Source organism: Suncus etruscus, chromosome 4 (assembly GCF_024139225.1).
Source record: "Suncus etruscus isolate mSunEtr1 chromosome 4, mSunEtr1.pri.cur, whole genome shotgun sequence".
NCBI classification, from domain to species: Eukaryota; Metazoa; Chordata; class Mammalia; order Eulipotyphla; family Soricidae; genus Suncus; species Suncus etruscus.
Genome location: NC_064851.1, coordinates 148,224,871 through 148,248,479, shown reverse-complemented (window position 1 = coordinate 148,248,479; position 23,609 = coordinate 148,224,871). Strand labels below are relative to the sequence as shown.

The 23,609-nt window shown below is 35.0% G+C and overlaps 1 protein-coding gene across 1 annotated transcript in view; it reads left to right on the top strand.

Moving 5' to 3' along the window:
• LOC126007256 (disintegrin and metalloproteinase domain-containing protein 2-like) overlaps nt 1-16,283 on the top strand; it is a 130,988-nt gene extending 114,705 nt beyond the window's left edge. The window contains exon 16 of the mRNA XM_049772713.1: nt 16,211-16,283. Within this exon, the coding sequence (XP_049628670.1) occupies nt 16,211-16,283 (73 nt within the window). The remainder of the gene's footprint in view (nt 1-16,210) is intronic.
• Nucleotides 16,284-23,609: the final 7,326 nt, after the last annotated feature.

Sequence of the window (23,609 nt, the reverse complement as noted above, 5' to 3'; positions counted from 1 at the left end):
CAAACTATTATATATACTTTGTTTTTTTAAATATATTTTTTATTTAAACATCTTTTTTTGGGGGGGGGGTTTGGGTCACACCCGGCAGTGCTCAGGGGTCATTCCTGGCTCCAAGCTCAGAAATTGCTCCTGGCAGGCATGGGGGACCATATGGGGCGCCGGGATTCGAACTGATGACCTCCTGCATGAAAGGCAAACGCCTTACCTCCATGCTATCTCTCCGGCCCCTTACTTAAACATCTTGCTACATACATTATTGTGTTGTTTGGGTTTCAGTCATGTAAAGAACACCACCCTTCATCAGTGAAACATTCCGATCACCAATGTCCCAAATCTCCCTCCTCAACACCCAATCCCCGCCTGTACTCTAGACAGGATTTCTATTTCTGTCATACATTCTCTTTATTAGGATAGTTCAAAATGTAGTTATTTCTCTAACTAAACTCATCCCTGTTTGTGGTGAGCTTCATGAGGTGAGCTATAACTTCCAGCCCTTATCTCTTTTTTTTCTGAAAAATTATTATTGCAAGAATGTCTTTCATCTTTCTTAAAACCCATAGATGAGTGAGACCATTTTGCATCTTTCTCTCTCTCTCTGACTTATTTCACTCAGCATAATAGATTCCGTGTACATTCATGTATAGGAAAATTTCATGACTTCATCTCCCCTGACAGCTGCATAATATTCCATTGCGTATATGTACCACAGTTTCTTTAGCCATTCATCTGTCGAAGGGTATCTTGGTTGTTTCCAGAGTCTTGCTATGGTAAATAGTGCTGTAATGAATATAGGTCTATTGTATTGCATTTTTGTGTTCCTAGGGTATATTCCTAGGAGTGGTAATAGCTGGATCGTGTGGGAGCTCGATTTCTAGTTTTTGGAGGATTCTCCACATGGCTTTCCATAAAGGTTGAACTAGGCGGCATTCCCACCAGCAGTGGATAAGAGTTCCTTTCTCTCCACATCCCCACCAACACTGTTTGTTCTCATTCTTTGTGATGTGTGCCAATCTCTGGGGTGTGAGGTGATACCTCATAGTTGTTTTGATTTGCATCTTCCTGATGATTAGTGATGTGGAGTATTTTTCCATGTGTCTTTTGGCAATTTGTATTTCTTCTTTGTCAAAGTGTGTGTCCATTTCTTCTCCCCATTTTTTGATGGGACTAGATGTTTTTTTCTTGTAGAGTTCTGTCAGTGCCTTGTATATTATGGAGATTAGCCCCTTATCTGATGGGTCACTCAGTGGGTGACTCTTGTATCCTGGGCGCTATTTCCTTTGAGAAGCAGAAGCTTCTCAGCTTAATATATTCCCATCTGTTAAAATCTGCTTTCACTTGTTTGGAGAGTGCAATTTCCTCCTTGAAAATGCCTGTAGTCTCAATGTCCTGAAGTGTTTTCCTATGTGTTGTTCTATATATCTTAAGGTTTGGGTCTAATATCGAGGTTGTTAATACATTTGTATTTTACCTTCCTACATGATGTTAGCTGGGGATCTAAATTAGCTTTTTTGCAAGTGGCTAGCCAGTTGTGCCAACACCATTTGTTGAAGAGGTTTTCTTTGCTCCATTTAGGATTTCTTGCTCCTTTATCAAAAATTAGGTGATTGTATGTCTGGGGAACATCCTCTGAGTATTCAAGCCTATTGCACTGATCTGAGGGCTTGTCTTTATTCCAATGCCATGCTGTTTTGATAACTATTGCTTTGTAGTAAAGTTTAAGTTGGGGAAAGCAATTTCTCCAATATGCCTTTTCCCAATGATTGCTTTAGCTATTCTAGGGTGTTTATTGTTCCAAATGAATTTCAAAAGTGCCTGATCCACTTTGTTGAAGAATGTCATGGGTATCTTTAGAGGAATCACATTAAATCTGTACAATGCTTTGGGGAATATTGCCATTTTAATTATGTTAATGCTGCCAATCTACAAGCAGGGTATGTGTTTCCATTTCCACGTGTCCTCTCTTATTTCTTGGAGCAGAGTTTTATAGTTTACTTTGTATAAGTCCTTCACATTTTTAGTCAAGTTGATTCCAAGATATTTGAGTTTGGGTGGCACTATTGTGAATGGTGTTGTTTTCTTAATGTCCATTTCTTCCTTATTACTATTGGCGTATAGAAAGGCCATTCATTTTTGTGTGTTAATTTTGTAGCCTGCCACCTTGCTATATGAGTCTATTGTTTCTAGAAGCTTTTTGGTAGTCTTTAGGGCTTTCTAAGTAGAGTATCATGTCATCTGCAAACAGCGAGAGCTTGACTTTTCCTTTCCTATCTGGATTTCCTTGACATCTTTTTCTTGTCTAATCGCTATAGCAGTACTTCCAGTGCTATGTTGAATAGGAGTGGTGAGAGAGGACAGCCTTGTTTTGTGCCAGAATTTAGAGGAAAGGCTTTCAGTTTTTCTCCATTGAGGATAATATTTGCCACTGGCTTGCGGTAGATGGCCTTCACTATATTGAGAAAGGTTCCTTCCATTCCCATCTTGCTGAGAGTTTTGATCAAGAATGGGTGTTGGACCTTATCAAATTATTTCTCTGCATCTATTGATATGATCATGTGATTTTTATTTTTCTTGTTGTTGATGTTGTGTATTATGTTGATAGATTTACGGATGATAAACCATCCTTGCATTCCTGGGATGAAAACTACTTGATCATAATAGATAATCTTTTTAATGAGGCATTGAATCCTATTTGCCAGGATTTTGTTGAGGATCTTTGCATCTGCATTCATCAGCAATATTGGTCTATAATTTTCTTTTTTCGTAGCATTTCTGTCTGGTTTAGATATCAAGGTGATGTTGGCTTCATAAAAGCTATTTGGAAGTGTTCCTGTTTTTTCGATTTCATGAAGGAGTCTTGCCAGGATTGGCAGTAGTTCCTCTTGAAAAGTTTGAAAGAATTGATTAGTGAATCCATCTGGGCCTGGGCTTTTGTTTTTGGGCAGACATTTGATTACTGTCTTAATTTTCTCAATAGTGATGGTGGTGTTTAGACATGCTACATCCTCTTCATTCAACTGTGGATTATAAAAGTCCAAGAATTCATTCATTTATTCCAGGTTCTCATTTTTTGTGGCATAGAGTTTCTCAAAGTAGTTTCTGATTACCCTTTGAATCTCTGCCATATCAGTAGTGATCTCTCCTTTTTCATTCCTAATACGAGTTATCAAGTTTCTCTCTCTCTTTCTTTGTTAGTTTTGCCAGTGGTCTATCAATCTTGTTTATTTTTTCAAAGAATCAACTTCTGCTTTCATTGATCTTTCGGATTGTTTTTTGGGTTTTCACTTCGTTTATTTCTGCTCTCAGCTTTGTTATTTCCTTCTGCCTCCCTATTTTTGGATCCTTTTGTTGAGCATTTTCTAATTCTATGAGCTGTGTCATTAAGCTATTCAAGAATGTCACTTTTTCTTTCCTGATGTGTGCTTGCAAAGCTACAAATTTTCCTCTAAGTACCGCTTTTATTGTGTCCCACATGTTCTAATATTTTGTGTCTCCATTGTCATTTGTTTCCAGAAAGGTTTTGATTTCCACTTTGATTTCATCTCGGACACACTGGTTATTCAATATTAGGCTGTTTATCTTGCAGGTATTAAAGTTTTTCTTCTGTGTCCCTTTGTAGTTCACATATAATTTCAGGGTCTTGTGGTCAATGAAGGTAGCCTGCAAAATTTCTATCCTCTTGATATTATGGAGGTATGTTTTATGTGCTAGCATGTAGTCTATCCTGGAGAATGTCCCATTTACATTAGAGAAGAATGTGTATCCATGTTTCTGGGGGTGTGGAGTGTCATATATATATATATATATATATATGGTTTTATATATATATATATAAGGTTTTATATATATATATATATAAGGTCTCTATTTTCCATTTCTATTTTCAGGTCTAGTATATTCTTGTAGGGTTTCAGTCTGGTTGATGTATCAAGTGTTGACAATGCTGTGTTGAGGTCTCCCACAATTATTGTGTTGTTATTGATAATATTTTTCAAATTTGTCAACAATTGTAGTAAATATTTTGCTGGCCCCTCATTTGGTGCATATATGTTTAGGAGAGTGATTTCTTCGTGCTGTACATATCCTTTGATTAATACAAAATGTCCATCTTTGTCCCTAATAACTTTCCTGAGTACAAAGTTTGCATCATCTGATATTAGTATGGCCACTCAGCTTTTTATGGGTGTTTGCTTAGATGATTTTCCTCCACCTTTTATTTTGAGTCTATGTTTGTTCTGACTATTCAGGTGCATTTCTTGTAGGCAGCAGAAGGTTTGGTTGAGTTTTTTGATCCATTTAGCCACTCTGTGTCTCTTAACTAGTGCATTTTGTCCATTGACATTGAGAGAAAAAAATCGTCCTGGGATTTAGTGGCATTTTTCTATCAAAGTTTGGTGTCTCTGTTGGTCAGTCCTGTCCTAAAGTAGGTCTTTCAGTTTTTCTTTTAAGACTGGTTTTGAGTCTGTAAAGTTTCTGAACTGTTGTTTTTCTGTGAAACCAAGTATTCTTCCTTCAAACCTGAAAGTTAGTTTTGCTGGGTGCAGTATTTTAGGTGAAGTATTTATTTCATTGAATTTTGTCACTGTGTCCCACCACTGCCTTCTGGCCTTGAGTGTTTCTGGTGAAAGGTCTGTGGTATATCTCAAGGATGTTCCCTTGAATATAATTTCTCTTTTTGATCTTACTGCTTTCATAATTTTGTCTCTGTCTGTGGGGTTCATCAGTGTGACTAGGTTGTGTCTTAGGGTATTTTTTCTGGGGTCTCTTTTAGTTGGTACCCTTTGGGCATGCAGGATTTGATTGCATATATTCTTTAGCTCTGGTATTTTCTCTTTAATGATGTTCTTGACCATTGATTCTTCTGGGAGATCTTCTTCCTGGGTCTCTGGGACTGCAATGATTCTTAACTTGTTTCTGTTGAGCTTATCATAGACTTCTATTTTCATCTGTTCACACTCTTTGAGTAATTTTTCCATTATTTGACCATTTGCTTTATGGCTTTTTTTCAATCTCTTCTGCTGTAAAGAGTTGTTATTTACCGCATCTTCCAGTGTACTAATTCTATCCTCAGTTGCTGTTAACTTGTGGGAAAACTTATCCATTTTTTTCTTCAATTCATCTACTGAGTTTTTCTGACCTGTTATTTGACCTGAAATTTCAGTTTAAAGTTTTCTGATTTCTATCTTCATATTCTCTTCATTCTGATTAGTGTTCTCTTCTACACTTTCTTTGAGTTCTTTGAACATCTTCCATATTGCAACTCTAAACTCCTTATCTGAGAGACTGACTAGTTGGTGGGTCATGTTCAAGTCATCAGAGTTGCCATCATCATTCTCTATGTCTAGCACTGGCCTGCGTGGTTTCCCCATTGTCACACTTGTATTGTGGGTTTTTCTATGTGTTGTGGTTGTATTCATTGGCTAAATGATGTGCACGGCCATGCTCTTCCTGCTCCTCCCTTTCTGGCCATATCAATTCACCTCCAAGGAAGGCTAATCGTCCACATATGAAGCCACAGGCAGGATGAAATCAGGCTGAGAATGCAGCACAGCACAGGAGAGGGTCAGATAGAGGTGCTGGCATCAGAATTTCAGCAGAGTTCAGCAGCTTACCCTTTCTAGGCATATCAACTCACCTCCAGGGAAGGCTCCAGGGAAGGCTCCAGGTAAGGCCCTAGGGAAGGCTAGTCATCCACAGATGAAGCCACACAAGGAAGAAATCAGGCCAGAATGCAGCACAGCACAGGAGAGGATCAGAAGAGGTCATACTTTAATTGTTTTAAGAAAATAATTTATAAACAAAAATACTATGAGCACTAATATAAGTCAGCAATATCTGAAATACTTAAATTTTTAAGTAGAATAATTTTTGTATATATTTTAGAAGTGCTATCACATTTCTCTCTAATGTAATGTTACCACATCATGACTTCCAACAAATAAACAATGTTCATTACCAAATATATATATACACACTAGGTTCTAGGGTCAGAGTTTATTTTTTAATTCGTTAATTCTCTCTGCTTCTTTATAACTCACATGTAAATGATATCATTTAGTATTTGTCTATTTTCATTTGTTAGAATACCCTATCCATATTATTGAAAAATGTGTATGTGGGCTGGGCTGTGGTGCTAGAGGTAAGGTGCCTGCCTTGCCTGTGCTAGCCTTGGACGGACCGAGGTTTGATCTCCCAGCGTCCCATATGGTCCCCCAAGCCAGGAGACATTCTGAGCACATAGCCAGGAGTAACCCCTGAGCATTACCGGGTGTGGCCCAAAAACCAAAAAAAGAAAAAAGAAAAAGGTGTGTGTGTGTATATATATATATATATGCCACATTTTTACATATTGATTGTTATATATTTATGCTTCCCTATATTATGTATTAAAATGTTAGTGCAATGAATATAACTGTACTATTTTCTTTTTTTATTTAAACACCTTGATTACATACATGATTGTGTTTGGGTTTCAGTCATGTAAAGAACACCACCCATCACCAGTGCAACAATCCCATCACCAATGTCCCAAGTCTCCCTCCTCCCCACCCAACCCCCGCCTGTACTCTAAACAGGCTCTCCATTTCCCTCATACATTCTCATTATTAGGACAGTTCAAAATGTAGTTATTTCTCTAACTAAACTCATCACTCTTTGTGGTGAGCTTCCTGAGGTGAGCTGGAACTTCCAGCTCTTTTCTCTTTTGTGTCTGAAAATTATTATTGCAAGAATGTCTTTCATTTTTCTTAAAACCCATAGATGAGTGAGACCATTCTGCGTTTCTCTCTCTCTCTCTCTCTCTCTCTCTCTCTCTCTCTCTCTCTCTCTCTCTCTCTCTCTCTCTCTCTCTCTCTCTCTCTCTCTCTCTCTCTCTGACTTATTTCATTCAGCATAATAGATTCCGTGTACATCCATGTACAGGAAAATTTCATGACTTCATCTCTCCTGACAGCTGCATAATATTCCATTGTGTATATGTACCACAGTTTCTTTAGCCATTCGTCTGTTGAAGGGTATCTTGGTTGCTTCCAGAGTCTTGCTATGGTAAATAGTGCTGCAATGAATATAGATGTAAGGAAGGGGTTTTTGTATTGTATTTTTGTGTTCCTAGGGTATATTCCTAGGAGTGGTATAGCTGGATCACATGGGAGCTCGATTTCCAGTGTTTGGAGGAATCTCCATATCGCTTTCCATAAAGGTTGAACTAGACGGCATTCCCACCAGCAGTGGATAAGAGTTCCTTTCTCTCCACATCCCCGCCAGCACTGTTTATTCTCATTCTTTGTGATGTGTGCTATTCTCTGTGGTGTGAGGTGGTATCTCATAGTTGTTTTGATTTGCATCTCCCTGATGATTAGTGATGTGGAGCACTTTTTCATGTGTCTTTTGGCCATTTGTATTTCTTCTTTGTCAAAGTGTCTGTTCATTTCTTCTCCCCATTTTTGGATAGGATTAGATGTTTTTTTCTTGTAAAGTTCTGTCAGTGCCTTGTATATTTTGGAGATTAGCCCCTTATCTGATGGGTATTGGATGAATAGTTTCTCCCACTCAGTGGGTGGCTCTTGTATCCTGGGTACTATTTCCTTTGAGGTGCAGAAGCTTCTCCACTCAATATATTCCCATCTGTTAATCTCTGCTTTCACTTGCTTGGAGAGTGCAGTTTCCTCCTTGAAGATGCCTGCAATGTCCTGGAGTGTTTTGCCTATGTGTTGTTCTATATATCTTATGGTTTGGGGTCTGATATCGAGGTCTTTAATCCATTTGGATTTTAACTGTACTATTTTCAATCTCATTTAATATTATGCTTTTATGTGTGTTTATGTTAAATAAATTTATGGATATATATTAAACTATGCTTGAAATGATGTAGTATGATGATTTCAATGTTATGATAAATTTTATTTACTATGATTTTATTCAATCTTTGCATTATAAGATATTTTGGTATTTGGTTTTTGTGCTTATTTTTATTTGTGGTGAGTTTGGTGTTGTCCTTCAATACTACCGGGTTAATTATGTCTTCATATAGTGTGTTTAAGAACTTGAGAGGGACAAATATATGGTCATATTTAAAGATTTGATAGAACTCACCAGTAAAGATATGTTCTCAATCTTTTACACTTGTTGCAATATTTTTTGATTTTCAGTTCCTTGAACAACAATGCAGAGCAATTTTTTCAGTATGGGTCTTCTTTGAGAAGGGTTCTGTTAACGTTCTCATTTTTTGATGGCGCAGGTTAGATTTTTCTTATTAATATATTACACGTGTTTTATATATCTTTAGTATTAAGCCTAAAGTGGTAGTGTCAGATGAATGATGGAAAAATGTTTTCTCTGAGCTTCAAGCTATTTTTATTCTGCTTATTTTTCTTTTGTAGTGTGTAAACTTTTAAAATTGACATAATTCTACTTGTTTATTTTGTTTCTGTTTTTTTGAACAAAGGCTGAATAGTTGTCCTTCATTTACACATTGACTCAATATCTATCATGTTTTATGTTTTCTATTTTCCCACAAGTTTGTTTAGTTTTTTTTTTTTTTTTTTTTTTTTTTTGGGCCACACACAGTGAGACTCAGGAGCTCAGAAATCGCTCCTGGGTGGGGGACCATCTGGGATGCCAGGGATGAAACTGAGGACCATCCTGGGTCAGCTGTTTGCAAGGCAAACACCCTACTGCTCATTCATTTTTGTTTTGCTTTGTTTTGGGGTCACACCCAGCACTGTTCAGGGCTTATTCAAGACTCTGTTCTCAGGGAAAATTTTTTTAATAATAATTTTTATCTTGACCAAATCTTTCAGGGTTCACTTTTTAACAAAGTTTGAGGTACCATATGCATTGTGTTGCATCGATCTTTGGTTAGCCACATGCAAGCAATACTATAACTACTGTAACCATTATCTCTAGCCCAATTTGTTGGTGTATTCTACAGTGCTCTGAAAGTATACTTAATACGGTTTCAAACATCATAAACTCATTTAATGTTAGGTCAAAATATGTAGCTAATCCTCAGGAATGGTCCATGAGTACTTAAGGAAAATATATACTCAGCTATTTTATAATGGAAAAATCAGTAAATTAACACATTTAGCACATGTAGCTCATCTCCTCCTTTAAGACTGATGTTTCCCTTGTGATTTTCTATCTTATTAATATAATCATTTGTGAGGGTGAGGCAATCAAAGTCATTTTATACTACTGTATCACTATCAAAATAACTCTCCTGGCATTGTGATAATTTATATATATTAATGGTCTTCATTTGTTTCATCTTAGGAAGACATCTCAATGTTTGATTATATATCTATTCTTATATCCTACTTTTGTAGTGTTATGTGGTTTGTATGAATATGATACATTTTATAGGCTATCGTTGCTTTTTATCATTTATTTCTGAAACACAGACTATTTATTATCAGAGATCATATTAGTCACAGGCATCAAAAGCATAAATTTAATTTTCTAATATATTCCATAGTTATATATTGATATAAAAAGTATGGGCATCTTGTTTGAGGATTCAGGGTCTATTTTCTTTCAGTTTGTCTCCGTTCTGTCATACTTTCATTCTCTTCCCTTTTTAATTTGTTATCTGCTTTTATTTTGTGTTATGCAATGACTTTCTTGCTTGTAAATTTTTATTTCTCTGAGTTTTCTATGAGGCCTATATGATTCAATGTATATAGATATTTTTAATTAAAAATGAGTAAAGTTTAATTTTTATCTTTTAAAGTGACTATTATAAATGTGCTTCCACATTGAGTATTTATGTGTGATGGGCTTTTTTGTTTTGTTTTGTTTTGGGGGCCACACCTGGCTGTGTTCAAGGGTTACTCATTGCTCTGCACTCAGAAATCACTCCTGGCAGGCTTGGAGGACCATATGGGATGCTGAGGATCAAACCCAGGTTCATCCTAGGTCTACAGCATGGAAAGCAAATGCCCTACTGCTGTGCTATCTCTTTGGCCCTAAATGTTAGTATTTGGTGGGTTGGTTTTTTGGGGGGATTGCGGATCAAACCTGGCAGCATGCAGAGGTTATTCACAGTTCTGCACTCAGAAATCACTCCTGACAGACTCTGGGAACCATGTGGGATACCAAATATCAAAATCGGGTCTGTCCCCAGTGAACTGCATGCAAGGTAAATTTTCCCTACAGTTGTGCTATAGCTTCTGCCCCAAATTTTATTTTTTAATAATTTTATTTCAGGTGAACTTTATTTCCACTTAATATATTCACTGGTTTTGGTCCTGTTTAAAATAATAATAATTATTATTTTTATATAGTAATTTTGTTTGTTTGTTTGGAGGCTACACCCAGCTGTTCTCCGGGCTTATTTCTGGCTCTCTGCTCAGAGATCAATCTTAGTGGGCTCAGGGACCCATATAGTGCTAGGGATTGAACCTCTGTCTAATGTGTGCAAAGTAAGTCTCTACTCACTGTACTATCTCTCTTGCTCAAATATTAATATTTCCTATGAAATATTTTAAAGCTTCATTATTTCTGCAATTATGAACAATAATCTAAATGAATAAGTTATTCTTGGTTGGTGGACTTTTAAATTAATCTTTATTAAATATTTGTGATTATATTCTGGTCTGTATTGTTGTGTTAAATAATATGATATACATTAGAGTTTCCCTTATATATTATAAAGATATGTATTTTTACGAATATTTAAAAGTGAAAAAAGCTGCTTTATTTAAATCAAATTGCTTAGAGAAATATAAGGTAAGGGAAAGAAAGATACATGTGAGAGAGCACAGACTTCGGCAGAATAGACAAAAACCCTCAAGCCTTTTTCATTAATTTTTTTTCATTGCTCTGATAATTTCTTCATTTGAATCAGTTTTTATTTAACACTTTATTTCGCACAATACTTCCTTATGTGGGTTTTTTCTTTCATTTCTTCAACAGTTTCTTGTTACATACTCTTCAAAAAAAGTATTCCATTATTTCACTCAATTTCTCTACCACATCTATATTAAAGTACTTATCATTTTTATTACTGTTTCTTTTAGTCACATTTTTATGATTTTTTACTTTATCAAAGTATTAATGATTACCAGCCTGTTGGTTATCCTTTCTAATTAATTTTTTAGTTCAAGGCATCCTCCTTATTCTGTGCTTTATGCTGAGGAATCACTCCATATAGAATGCCAAGAGTCAATCTGGGCTAATTCATATCTCACATAGGTACTCAAAGGTCTTCTAATATTAACCAACACTACAGAGTTCTATAGATCCTTGAGCACATTATATAATGTATATTATTCTTATTTTTAGAATTATTGCCTATAGAATAGGCAACTAAAAATTAGTTAACCTGAAGATTAGCTCAAAAATCTAAATCTCTGAATCACAAAAGAGTAAGTATGAAATATTTTAACACTGTGAGGGAGTTACAAAAACAAAAACAATATATAAAATAAATATAAGTAATGTAAATAAAGCTTCCAGTTTCAATAAAAGTTAACTTAGAGAATATTTTGATATAAAATATATCTTTGTCACAAAAATCTAGAAATAGTATTACATTTACATTTAAATAATCTGACAATTTAATGTTTTTCTATTGGTTAATTATTTGTATACTAAATATGTTGGACGAAAAAGCACATGCTATAATCTTCTTAGTAATGGCATATAATGTTATGTGTTTAATGGCTATAAATTTAAACTTGATTTGTTACTTAGTTAACATTATCACTTTTCCTTTTTTTTTAGATAATAATATACTGTGGATTGAAAAAATGAAAAATAAAAAGTACAAACTTTGTTGCCAACTTTGGATTCAAACTTACATTTAATGATTTTTTATCTGACATGAAATATTTAGACTACTTTATCAAAAATATGAGGTATTAATGACAGAATGTATTATACTGAAATAACTTGTGAAATTCCTCAGACTTCTTTGTAAAAAAAAAAAAGATTTTGTTTTTGTTCTAAATTTTTTATTTTTAAATGTACCTCAAAAAGTTTTGTAGGCAGAAAAAGTCAATTGTGCCTAGTTATTTAATAGGCATACTTGGTAAAAAATGTGTTTTGAATAAATGCAATGTTATAATTTAAAATAATTGCTGCATTTTTGACTTTTATTTGTCTTTGAAGTGATTGATGTTCCTGAGACCAAGGATTCTTGGCCAACTATACCAGATGGTCAATTTTAGATTCCAAAGATGGCGCATTGCATACTGCTTGAAACATAAAGTGCAGCTGGGGCCTCTTGGGTTAGTCAGCTGATATTATAGGGCTCCAATACCACACACCTGGAAGTACTTGAGAGCTATTGACAACATCTTACTGAGCTCAGTACCATGTTATATTGAATTCAAACCAGGGCCAGATGCATTAAAAGTATGCACCCATATCTCTTTAGTAACTAACCCCTGTGGTTTATTCATTGTTTCATTCTTAAATTACAATGAATCTTGTTATTTAGTTCTATCATTGAATGAAAATGACTTGAAAGACAGGGATTAGAAAGCATAACAACCATTAAGATCAAAAATAAAGGGTACAAAATTTTATTTAAAGTAATAATGAATAATCAACTTTTATAAGATATCCATCAATTATAAGAAGAAAATCTGATTTTTGGAAAAAATAAATCTCATCTAATTGCTCACAAAAGACATAATCACATATAATTATAATTTTATATTTAAATTTCAAAAATAGAATTTAAAAATATCTACCTGTACTTGTCACAAAGTTTTATGCAAATATACAAACCACAAAGTAAAAAAATCAAAATTCTGAAATCATGAGGCCCAAACTTAAAAAAGGTGCTTATTATGATTGCAGACTAGTAAGTAGGTAGTAGGTAGTTGGGGATGATTCAGTGACACTGGTAGTGGAATTTAAGCTGAAACTCTATTTGTCTAAAACTCACTTATAAATATCATTTATAATGCTTTAAATAAAAATTTAGGGGCCTGGAAGGTGGCGCTAGAGGTAACGTGTTTGCCTTGCAAGCGCTACCGTAGGATGGACCATGGTTCGATCCCCCGGTGTCCCATATGGTCCCCCCAAGCCAGGAGCGACTTCTGAGCGCATAGCCTGGAGTAACCCCTGTGCATCAAATGAGTGTGCCCCCCCAAAAAAAATTTTCAAAATTAATGATTAATAATAAATCATAGTGACTCAATAGAAGTTGATAAAATTAAAAATAAAACAGCTTCTTGGATACAAAGAATGGACAACCCAGTGTGGCACCTTGGTACTCAGTCACACGAGATACCACAACCAGCTTGCTTTATGAAAATGTCTTGATAAAACTCTTTAAGATATCCTTTATCTCTAGATTATGCCTTCTTTTAGGACCTGAAGCACGTGACCAGCCAGACCACCGAAGCAGCAACTATGACCTACAGACTTATGCTACAGGCCGGTCCTCAAACTTTTTAAACAGGGGGCCAGTTCACTGTCCCTCAGACCATTGGAGGGTCTGACTATAGTAAAAACAAAACTTATGAACGAATTCTTATGCACACTGCATATATCTTATTTTGCAATGAAGAAACAAAACAGATACAAATACAATATGTGGCCCCCGGGCCATAGTTTGAGGCCCACTGCTACAGGGCATACTCATCGAACAAATTCAAGCAAACTATCATTCTCTTGCTCTTTCCTCCTCTTTTTTTCCTTTTCTCTCTTCTTTTCTTCCTCTTCTATCCTTTCCTCCTCATTATCATCAATTCAATCCATGTCAAATAAAAACCACAGTGTTGCTTCCTTTGGGAAAGGAAAGCTGGACAATACTGCTAATGGTAAACACCTATATAGACAATTCTGACAAAAGGTTAATACTTGAGTTGCGAAACTTATATGTATCCAAATCTTGATCTACAACTTTCTTTACCTTACACGTACTATATTTACCAATGTTTCTGTACTCAGCTTATCTCTTACCATCCCCATCTCTTTTCATTAATAGATACCTAAGCTAACTTCTATATATGTATATATGGGCAAGGACACAAAGAGATAGGAATCCTCCTTGAGAGCCAAACCTAAAATATAAACAGCCCATACCTATAGTCTATATAGCCCCTCCCATATACTAACACTTCTCTCTGGAATGGATGGATAGAGGAGTCTGCAGGGCGGGGGGAGAGAGAGAGAGAGGTTAAGAAGGAGAGTTAGAGAAACTACAGAAGCTAGAGAAGTGTAGGAGAGACATCATCAGAGACTCAGCATCAGATTCAGTATCGCCAATTCAGCATCAGATTCAGCATTAGCAACTGAGCATCATCAAAGAAGCAGCAGCAGTAGCATTACCAAAGAGAGTTAATTAGTCAGCCTGGAAGCTACTTAGGAAGCCTGGAAAAGGCAGCTGAAGGGAGTCAGAGGTCAAGAGAGCCAGAAGGAGTAGAGAAGTTGCTACTAGAAAAAAAGCTTAGTATAGAGGCCATGTGAGGAGGTGTACATGGCGGTAGGGACTGTGAAATAAAGCTGGCTGACTCCTGAAACTTCATCAGACTGCTTTTTGAATCTCTCCACCCTCACCCTGCAACCTCAGACCCGCAAGACCATAGGAGCTGTGAGAGTAGGGGCGAGCCAAAAAAAACCTCACCATCCCCCTATTAACAATAGGACTCTTTAATTTATTTAAAACAACGATTTCTCTTTCCTTTGTGAATCTTGCTAAGGAATTAACAGTCTTGTTTATTTTTCAAAGAACCAACTCTTGTTTCACTGATATTTCAATCTTTTTTTTTTTTTTGGAATTCCAGTTCAATAATTTCTGCTCTGAGATTTGTGATTTCCTTCCATCTATTTTTGGTTAATTTTGTTGATCATTTTTCCATTTTTTAAACTGTACCATTAAGTAATTTATGTAGCTATTTCTTCCATCCTGATGTATGCTGCAAAGCTATAAATTTTTCTCTTATTACCACTTTTACTGTACTTCACAAATTCTGAAAATTTGTGTCTTCATTCACATTTGTTTCCAGGAATCTTTTGATTTACAATTTGACTGTATCTCTGACTCACTGGCTGTTCAGTAGTGAGCTGTTCAAAGTTTTTTCTCTTTCAAAAGGAGATATGAGAACTCTGCTCATGGACTGGGATGATTAACAGCATAAAATGACAATACTTCCTAAGAAATGTACTCATAATATATTTCAAGAAGGAAATCACTCCTGAAATTTATTGGGGACAATAAATACATGAATAACAAAAGAAATTTTGGGGAAAAAGAAGATAAAAGTCATCACTTTTACAAATTTTAAATTGTCCAAAAAACAGTGTAATGTTAAAACAAAGACAGACCCTCACATCAATGAATTAGACTTGAGTATTCTGGGAATGATCCCAGGTACACAACCAATCAAGCCTTGATAAATGGGCAAGAAATTCAAAGTGAGCAAGGAAAGCTTCCTCAGCAAGTGGCATTGGAAAACTGGTCAATTATCTGAAGGAAAAAAAGTGAACCTAGACCTCTCTTTAATACTGTGTACAAAAGTCAAATCAAAATGAATGAAAAAACTTGATATCACACTTAAAACATAAGATACATAGATATGTAGGTTACAAATGATTTTAATTTAATTGCATGAGATATAAGACATTCAAAGCAGGGAATTTTCTATGACAAGTTGTAGATAAGTTCAAAGAAATCCAAAGAACTACAAGAATTGAAAATAAAACTGATGAATTATACAATATTATATGTCAAGGCAGCCTGAGAAGCTGAGTGTAGATCCTCCTAAAAGCTAGCAAGGAAATAAGCTTTAGTTCCAAATCACATCTAACTGGATAAGTAAATGAGCTTGGAAGCAAATTTCTTCTTCTATTCTCCAATAAGAGCCTCTTCTATAAATTCTCTGTCTTTGGCCTTTGGGTATCTAAGCAGAGATTCAAATAGACCTGTATTGAAATAGTAATCTACAGAAATATTAAATAATGAAGACATATTATTTTATATTACGGAGTTTGTAGTAGTTTATCTTGCGACTTTAAAAGACTAACATAAACTTAGAGACAAAGTGATATATGGAAAGATTTTCTGGATTATGGGCCTCAGTGATAGTACAGCAGGATAGGCTCTTGTCTTTAATGCTGCTGTCCACAGTTTCATTCCGTATCATCTTTTCAAAGACACATTTCTCCTGCCTAGCTCTATTGAAACATAATTTTATATATCTATTTGTTTTGTTTTCTTAATGGTGCTTAGGACTTAATCCTGGCTTTGTGCTCATAGGTCACTTCTGGAGGAGCTTGAGGAGGAAGAGCTTCTTGAGGAGCCTGAGACCACATCACATGTTGGGGATTGATCCAGGGCTAATCTAGTTCAAAGCAAATAAATGCCTTTTCCACTGGTGCTATCACTCACTGGCTCCTCCACTCTTTACATCATAAACAATTTACTTTGTACAAATATGTAAACAACATGATTAAATATTTAAATTATAGGTAATGTATTTAAGAAACGTGTATCTGATCATATTTTATTTCTATCTGAAGAAACTAAAGATTTATGTAAAAAACAAATATACCCAGTAATCTCTTGATTTCTTTAAGTACATTAGAAGAAAACTTTTAAACCCTCTATACTGAAAGAAAGAACAGAGAACATATAAATTATAAATTTTGTTAATAATAAAGTGCCTTTCTGTATAGTTTTCTCTTCCTTGTCATCAGATAAACAAATGAATACAAGTTGGCAATATTAAGTCTTAAACATAAATTTTCTAAAAGTAAATATTGAATCCATTTATTATGCAGATGGTACCCTCCACCTTTCTGTTTTAAACAAAACTAAACAAAACAAAGCAAAAGTTACAATACCTTTGTTTTCCTGTTCTTTTAGTCAAGACTAGATCTTGGTAACTATTTTTGCTAGAAGATTATATGTATAAATGTGTTTAATAATATGTATATGTATATTATTGTAGGAAGAATTTATATATATCTTATCATAGGCAGAGTATACATATATACATATATATGTTATTTTAGGAAGCTTTTATATGTTCTTACCACCACAAAGTCAGATAGTTGGAAAATATTAGGAGCATCATGCTGAAAGAGGGTTGAACTATACGTACCCTGAGAGAAAGCACCGAACTACTGCATAAAAGATGTCTGAATCTACATAATCTGGAGGAAATAAAAATGTGAACTTTACTACAAGCAAAACAAATTGTTTACATGTTAGTAGGTTCTGTTGATCTTCTGGGTTCTTCACTTCTATCTGATCTTCACAGATATCTGGAATGAAGCGGCACAGAATCATGCATTATTTTCTTCTGTAGTCTCAATCATTGGTACTTACAGCACTTTTAAAATGTTCAAAATATTTTTTCTGTATATTTTACTCTACTTTCCTGTATTTAATAGAAAAATTTGAGGGGCATTTATTTACTTATTTATTAAATTTTATTGAGACCATTGTGAATTACTAGTCTTTCGCAGTTGTATTTCAGGCATATAATGACAGTGAATTAGGGCCATTCCCACCACCAGTGTTGACATCCCTCCATAATAGTTCCCAGCAAGCATCTCACACCTCCACCCACTGTGCAAATGATTCAACCCTGAATTAGCTCTTTTAATAAAATATATTATAGTTGGGCATTAACTATCTTCTCTCCTATCTAGTTCCAGTAAATTTTTTTTTCAGAAATCCCTCTTTTGTTCATAAAGCCACAATTCGGCAAATTGATAAGGTAAATACTTAGTTGTTTAAAATATTGAACCTTCCTCTCACACCTTTAATTACACATCATATACATGTTTTATATGCTTCTATTGGAGGAGATTGAAGAGCTTCCAAGATATTGCAGATGGAAAGTAATCATTAGAATGGAATGTCACATCCATTATAGTTTATCCTACACAGAAAAGGGTCTCTGTAAAGTATAAACCTGAGTTCTTTTATTTTTTTCAGAATAAAAAAATATCACAATGAAAGGGATATCAGAGAATCTAAAGGTATACTTACCACAGTTCTTCCCCGATGTAACCTAATTTCTGAGTGGAACAATTACAAATAATATGCATTATGCTTCTCCATCTTCTACTCCTAATCTTCATGCAATGCCTCAACATGAAAATAAATATGTATTTACTCAAAAGAAAAATCACTTTAATCAATGTAAAGGATAAAGGCATCAGAATATCTGGGCCAAATGAGATTATTTTCCACTATCATGGGCAGTAATTGAACTTTAAAGAAGTTAGAAAACTAGTAACTGTCTTGCAGAAGTTGTCCAAATTGTAGGCCCTCTTTCCCCAAAGCTTTCAAAATTCTCCTACCATGCATTTGTCCTAAAGCTCTGGTCATGTCCTGAATGGAGAGTCTAAGTTCCTGAAGGGCTTGAAGCAAGGAAACTCAGTTCTGTTGCAAGATGGAATTCACTGCCCGAACAAGTGCCTGAGGAAGAGATTCACTGGGCTAATTAACCAGTATTCACTTGAAGTTCAATGTATAGAGTAAACCGCAGAATGTGGGGTATTCAGAAGAAGGTTCCTCTCTGAAACTGTTTTGCAGGACTCCACTAGGAACATTCATGAATTAGATTTTCCATGAAATCATCTAAGGACCAGAATCTTTAGCAATTCCTCTTACATAAATTCCTTTTTGAGATTTTCTTATAATTAATTTACCCCCTAAATTTTTATTTCAGAATTGTATAAATAGGACGTCTCTCTTTTTTTTCTGCCTGCCAAATTCACATACAGAAGTCAGGTAGCATTTTTAGCAGTCTTTTCTTTGAGGAATTTTGTTCACATCTTTAATTCTGAATTAGATATTAAGACATAATTTTATAAGATCATTGAATATTTTTGCTTTTAGATATGCTGATTATTCTTTCTTCATTTATAATGAGATCTTGTGGGAAAAGGCAATTTCTTGCTTACCTACATATTAAAATGCTCAGAGCATGCTTTCTTGTTGAGTGAACAAATAATCAATTTCATATTTAAAAGGAGTTAAAGGGAGATAGGTATCTCTATAGTTTAGATCTCAGATTTGGTTTTCTTAGTTATAAATTGAGCAATATATGAACAGTGCTCATCTACATAGATCGATGCACTGCAGGAAACTGAACTATGTGGTAAAGTTTATACTATTTGCTATTTAGAAAATAACAAGTTCAGTGAGTAAAATGATACCTTAATCCCAGGTACAGCTGCTTTCTCCACCGAAAGAGTCACCAGTATAAAACCACGTAGGCTTTTATCCCAGGAAATAAAAAAAATGGTGTACAAGTTCCTTTAGATGGAGAGTACTATATTGTTAGAAAAGTTTGAGACAGACTGAAACTCCATATTTTTTTTTGCCCAAGGAATAGGTTAAGAGGGAATGAACTGTTTATTTTTTACAGACCCAGCTATAGTTCTTGAAGCTATTCCTGTTTTATAGCTATTGATCCCAAGCAATAGAAAATTCCATGGTCCTTTTTCGCAGTTATAAAACTGAGCAATGAAGCAAAATAATTTACCTAATGTCATACAGAAAAAGGACAATGTTCGTATGGTACTGATAATTATTCGACTTTTTGTGTGTGTGCTAATTGTAGAACAGAGATAGCACTAGAAAATGTAGAGATAATTTTAGGATGATGCATATCTAATTCAAAAAGACCTAAAATCTTGAGTACTTAGTTATTTCTGCCACTAAAATACTAAGTACTAGAAGAAACAAACACAAAGAGAAATTGTTCAAACTGAAGCAGAGTAGGGTAAGTGCCATAGAATGGTCTCTTTACACCTGGATCATTCATCTTCTGAGCTTCAAGGTTCACAATGAACTTGTGATTGGGCTTTAAAATACACAAGGCATCATCAATTAGAGGCTAATGTTCTTTCTTTTTTCTTCCTTTTTTTTTTTTTTTTTTTTAGTTTTTGGGCCGCACCCAATGATGCTCAGGGATTAGAAACCGCTTCTGGCTGCAGGGGGGGGGGGGGAATCATATGGGACACCAGGGATCAAACCCAGGTCTTTCCTCTGTAAGCCTCATGCAAGGCAAATGCCCTACGGCCAGGCTCTCGCTCAGTTCCAAGTTAAAGTTATTTCTAAGAGAAATAAGATCCCCTTGGTTCAGGCTAGATTTATCTATTATGTCTGGTCAATGATGTTTAAAAAATATTGTATTTGGAGAATGATAGCTTTCAAGCTGATGAGATTTTATGGAAGTTATGACAAGACCAGAAAACTTAGAGTCTCTCTAAAAATATTATATTATAAATAATAACAGATCATTACATAATTTTTGTTTATAATTGTAACTTTCTTATATTGCACTTGGATTATATAAAATTATAATTTTCTACATATAAATTATAGTATATGGAAATATAGAATAAGTTATACTATATAGAAAATTATAATATAGGAGATCAATTACCTACAGTAATTCATCCATTGCTTCATACTTGCGAGATCAGAACTAATCTGGTTACTACTGATTTCTACTCTAAAATCTGGGGATGATTGATAATATTGACTGTTAATATTTCAAGTATTATTACATAGTTAACATACTATACTGTACACAACTCATTTTTGCATATTTAAGTCAGCATAGTGTCTAAATGTTTGAAAAGCTTCTATGCACATACCTGATTTCCATAGGTCTTTTCAAATATTAGGTATTCATGATAGCAAAGGGAAAAATGAAAATAATAAATCAGTTTGTGAACCAGATATGTCTCAGGGGTATAAATATACAACACATGTGTGTAAGAATATGTGCACACAAAAACACATATAGGTTCATGTAATTTATAGGCCAAAGATGTGACTTGACAATCAGCCAGTTTGAGAGTGAAATAATATCCCAAACACAGCCTATGATCATCAAAATAAATTATACTGTTATCTAAATATTTATATACTTAAAACAAACCGAGTTATTTACAACTATACTACACTCACTTTTTAGCATCTATCTTATCAATTACTACCCTTCACCAAGGGTAACTTTTAAAACTTTTATTGATGTACATTTCTTGAAACTATAAAGGATTTGTATTTTGTGTCACTCCGATTTTTGTCATGTATTCCTCATCTTGTTATTTAACCATTTGGGATGTACTTTGTTCCCACATGATCATGTAATTTTATTCCTGGCTACAATGTTCCATCACCCAACTTTCTGTTATTTGACTAATTTTTATTACATATTTATTTGCTTTTTGGAACATGCCTGCTGGTAGTTAACGTTTTTTCCTGGCTCTGTTCTCAGAGATCAATTCCAGGCCAGGGAGGTAGGCCATCTGAGGTGCTGGAGATCAAACCAGCACCTTTTAATTTTTAACTTCAAAGAAGAAGTTATATTAAATCAGTACAACAAATATCAAGAATTCACTATATTCTTGTTCCCTGAAAATGAGCCACAGAAATACTAATGTTTAAAATACAAACATGGGTCCGGAGAGATAGCATGGAAGCAAGGCAATTGCCTTTCATGCATAAGGTCATTGGTTCAAATCCCGGCATCCCATATGGTCCCCCGAGCCTGCCAGAAGCGATTTCTGATCATGTAGCCAGGAGTAACTCCTGAGCACTGCCGGGTGTGACCCCAAAAAAAAAACAAAAAAACAAAAACAAAAAATAAAAATAAAATAAAATACAAACATTATACTTCAGGCAGGAATTTGTGTTTAACAAAAAGTAAATCACTTCTGAAAAGTAATCTTTCAAAATAAAAATGAGTAATAGTATGCACAAGAGTCTTTCCATGTAAAATTTATATATATATATATTATTTATATATATTATTTATATATATACTATTAAACACCTTGATTACATACATGATTTTATTTGGGTTTCAGTCATGTAAAGAACACCACCCATCACCAGTGCAAAATTCCCATCACCAATATAGTAATAAATCTTCTAATGATCAGCCTGAGCACAGGAAAAAGTCTATAAAGAAGCTACACATCAAATGGAGAAATCATAGTATATGATGATAGAAAAACTCATAACCTGATTTCATACTGAGACTAGAGTTTGATAGCATATAGTTATGTCTTCTCCTTAACTGGAGAAGAAAAACAGGCCAAAATTCTTTGGGCAGCTGACATGACTTTCTGATTATGTACCCTGCATATGGCTGCCAGTAAGTACCAAGCCAAACTCTACCCAAGCATAGGTGAAAAACAATGTTTCAGAAAAATAACTCTTTTTTTCCTTCTTTATTTGAACATCTTGATTACATAAATGATTGTGATTAGGTTTCAGTCATGTAAAGAACACCCCCCTTCACCAGTGCAACATTCCCACCACCAATGTCCCAAATCTCCCTCCATCCCACCCTACCCCCACCTGTACTCCAGACATTCTTTCCAGTTCCCTCATTCATTCACTTAATTATGGTAGTTCTCTGTGTAGTTATTTCTATAGCTGTACTCACCACTCTTTGTGGTGAGCTTCATGGAGTGAGCTGGTGTTCCAGCCCTCCTCTCATTGTCTCTGAGGATTGTTACAAAATGACTTTTATTTTTCTTAAAACCCATAGATGAGTGAGACTATTCTTCATCTCTCTCTCTCCCTCTGACTTATTTCACTCAGCATGATAGATTCCATGTACATCCATGTATAGGAAAATTTCATGACTTCATCTCTCCTGACAGCTGCATAATATTCCATTGTGTATATGTACCACAGTTTCTTTAGCCATTCGTCTGTTGAAGGGCATCTTGATTGTTTCCATAGCCTGGCTATTGTGAATAGTGCTGCAATAAATATAGGTGTGAGGAAGGAGTTTTTGTATTGTATTGTTGTGTTCTTAGGGTATATCCCTAGGAGTGGAATAGCTGGGTCGAATGGGAGCTCAATTTCCAGATTTTGAAGGAACCTCCATATCGCTTTCCATAGAGGCTGTACTAGGCAGCATTCCCACCAGCAGTGGATAAGAGTTCCTTTCTCTCCACATCCCCGCCAGCACTGATTATTCTCATTCTTTGTGATGTGCGCCAATCTCTGCAGTGTGAGGTGGCATCTCATTGGTGTTTTGATTTGCATCTCCCTGATGATTAGTGATGAGGAGCATTTTTTCATGTGCCTTTTGGCCATTTGTATTTCTTTTTTATCAAAGTGTCCATTTCTTCTCCCCATTTTTTGATGGGATTAATTACAGACCAATATCCCTGATGAATGCTCATGCAAAGATCTTCAACAAAATCCTGCAAATAGAATCCAATGCATCATCAAGAAGATCATACACTATGACCAAGTAGGTTTCATCCCAGGAATGCAAGGATGGTTTAACATCCGTAAATCTATTAAAATCATACACAACATCTATCAACAACAAGAAAAATAAATATCACATGATCATATCAATAGATACAGAGAAAGCATTTAATAAGGTCCAACACATATTCTTGATCAAAACTCTCAGCAAGATGGGAATAGAAGGAACCTTTATCAATCTAGTTGAAGCCATCTACCACAAGCCAATGGCAAATATTATCCTCAATGGAGAAAAACTAAAAGCCTTTCCTCTAAATTCTGGTACAAGACAAGGCTGTCCGCTCTCACCACTCCTCTTCAACATAGTACTGGAAGTTCTTGCTATAGCGATTAGGCAAGAAAAAGATATCAAGGGAATCCAGATAGGAAAGAAAGAAGTCAAGCTCTC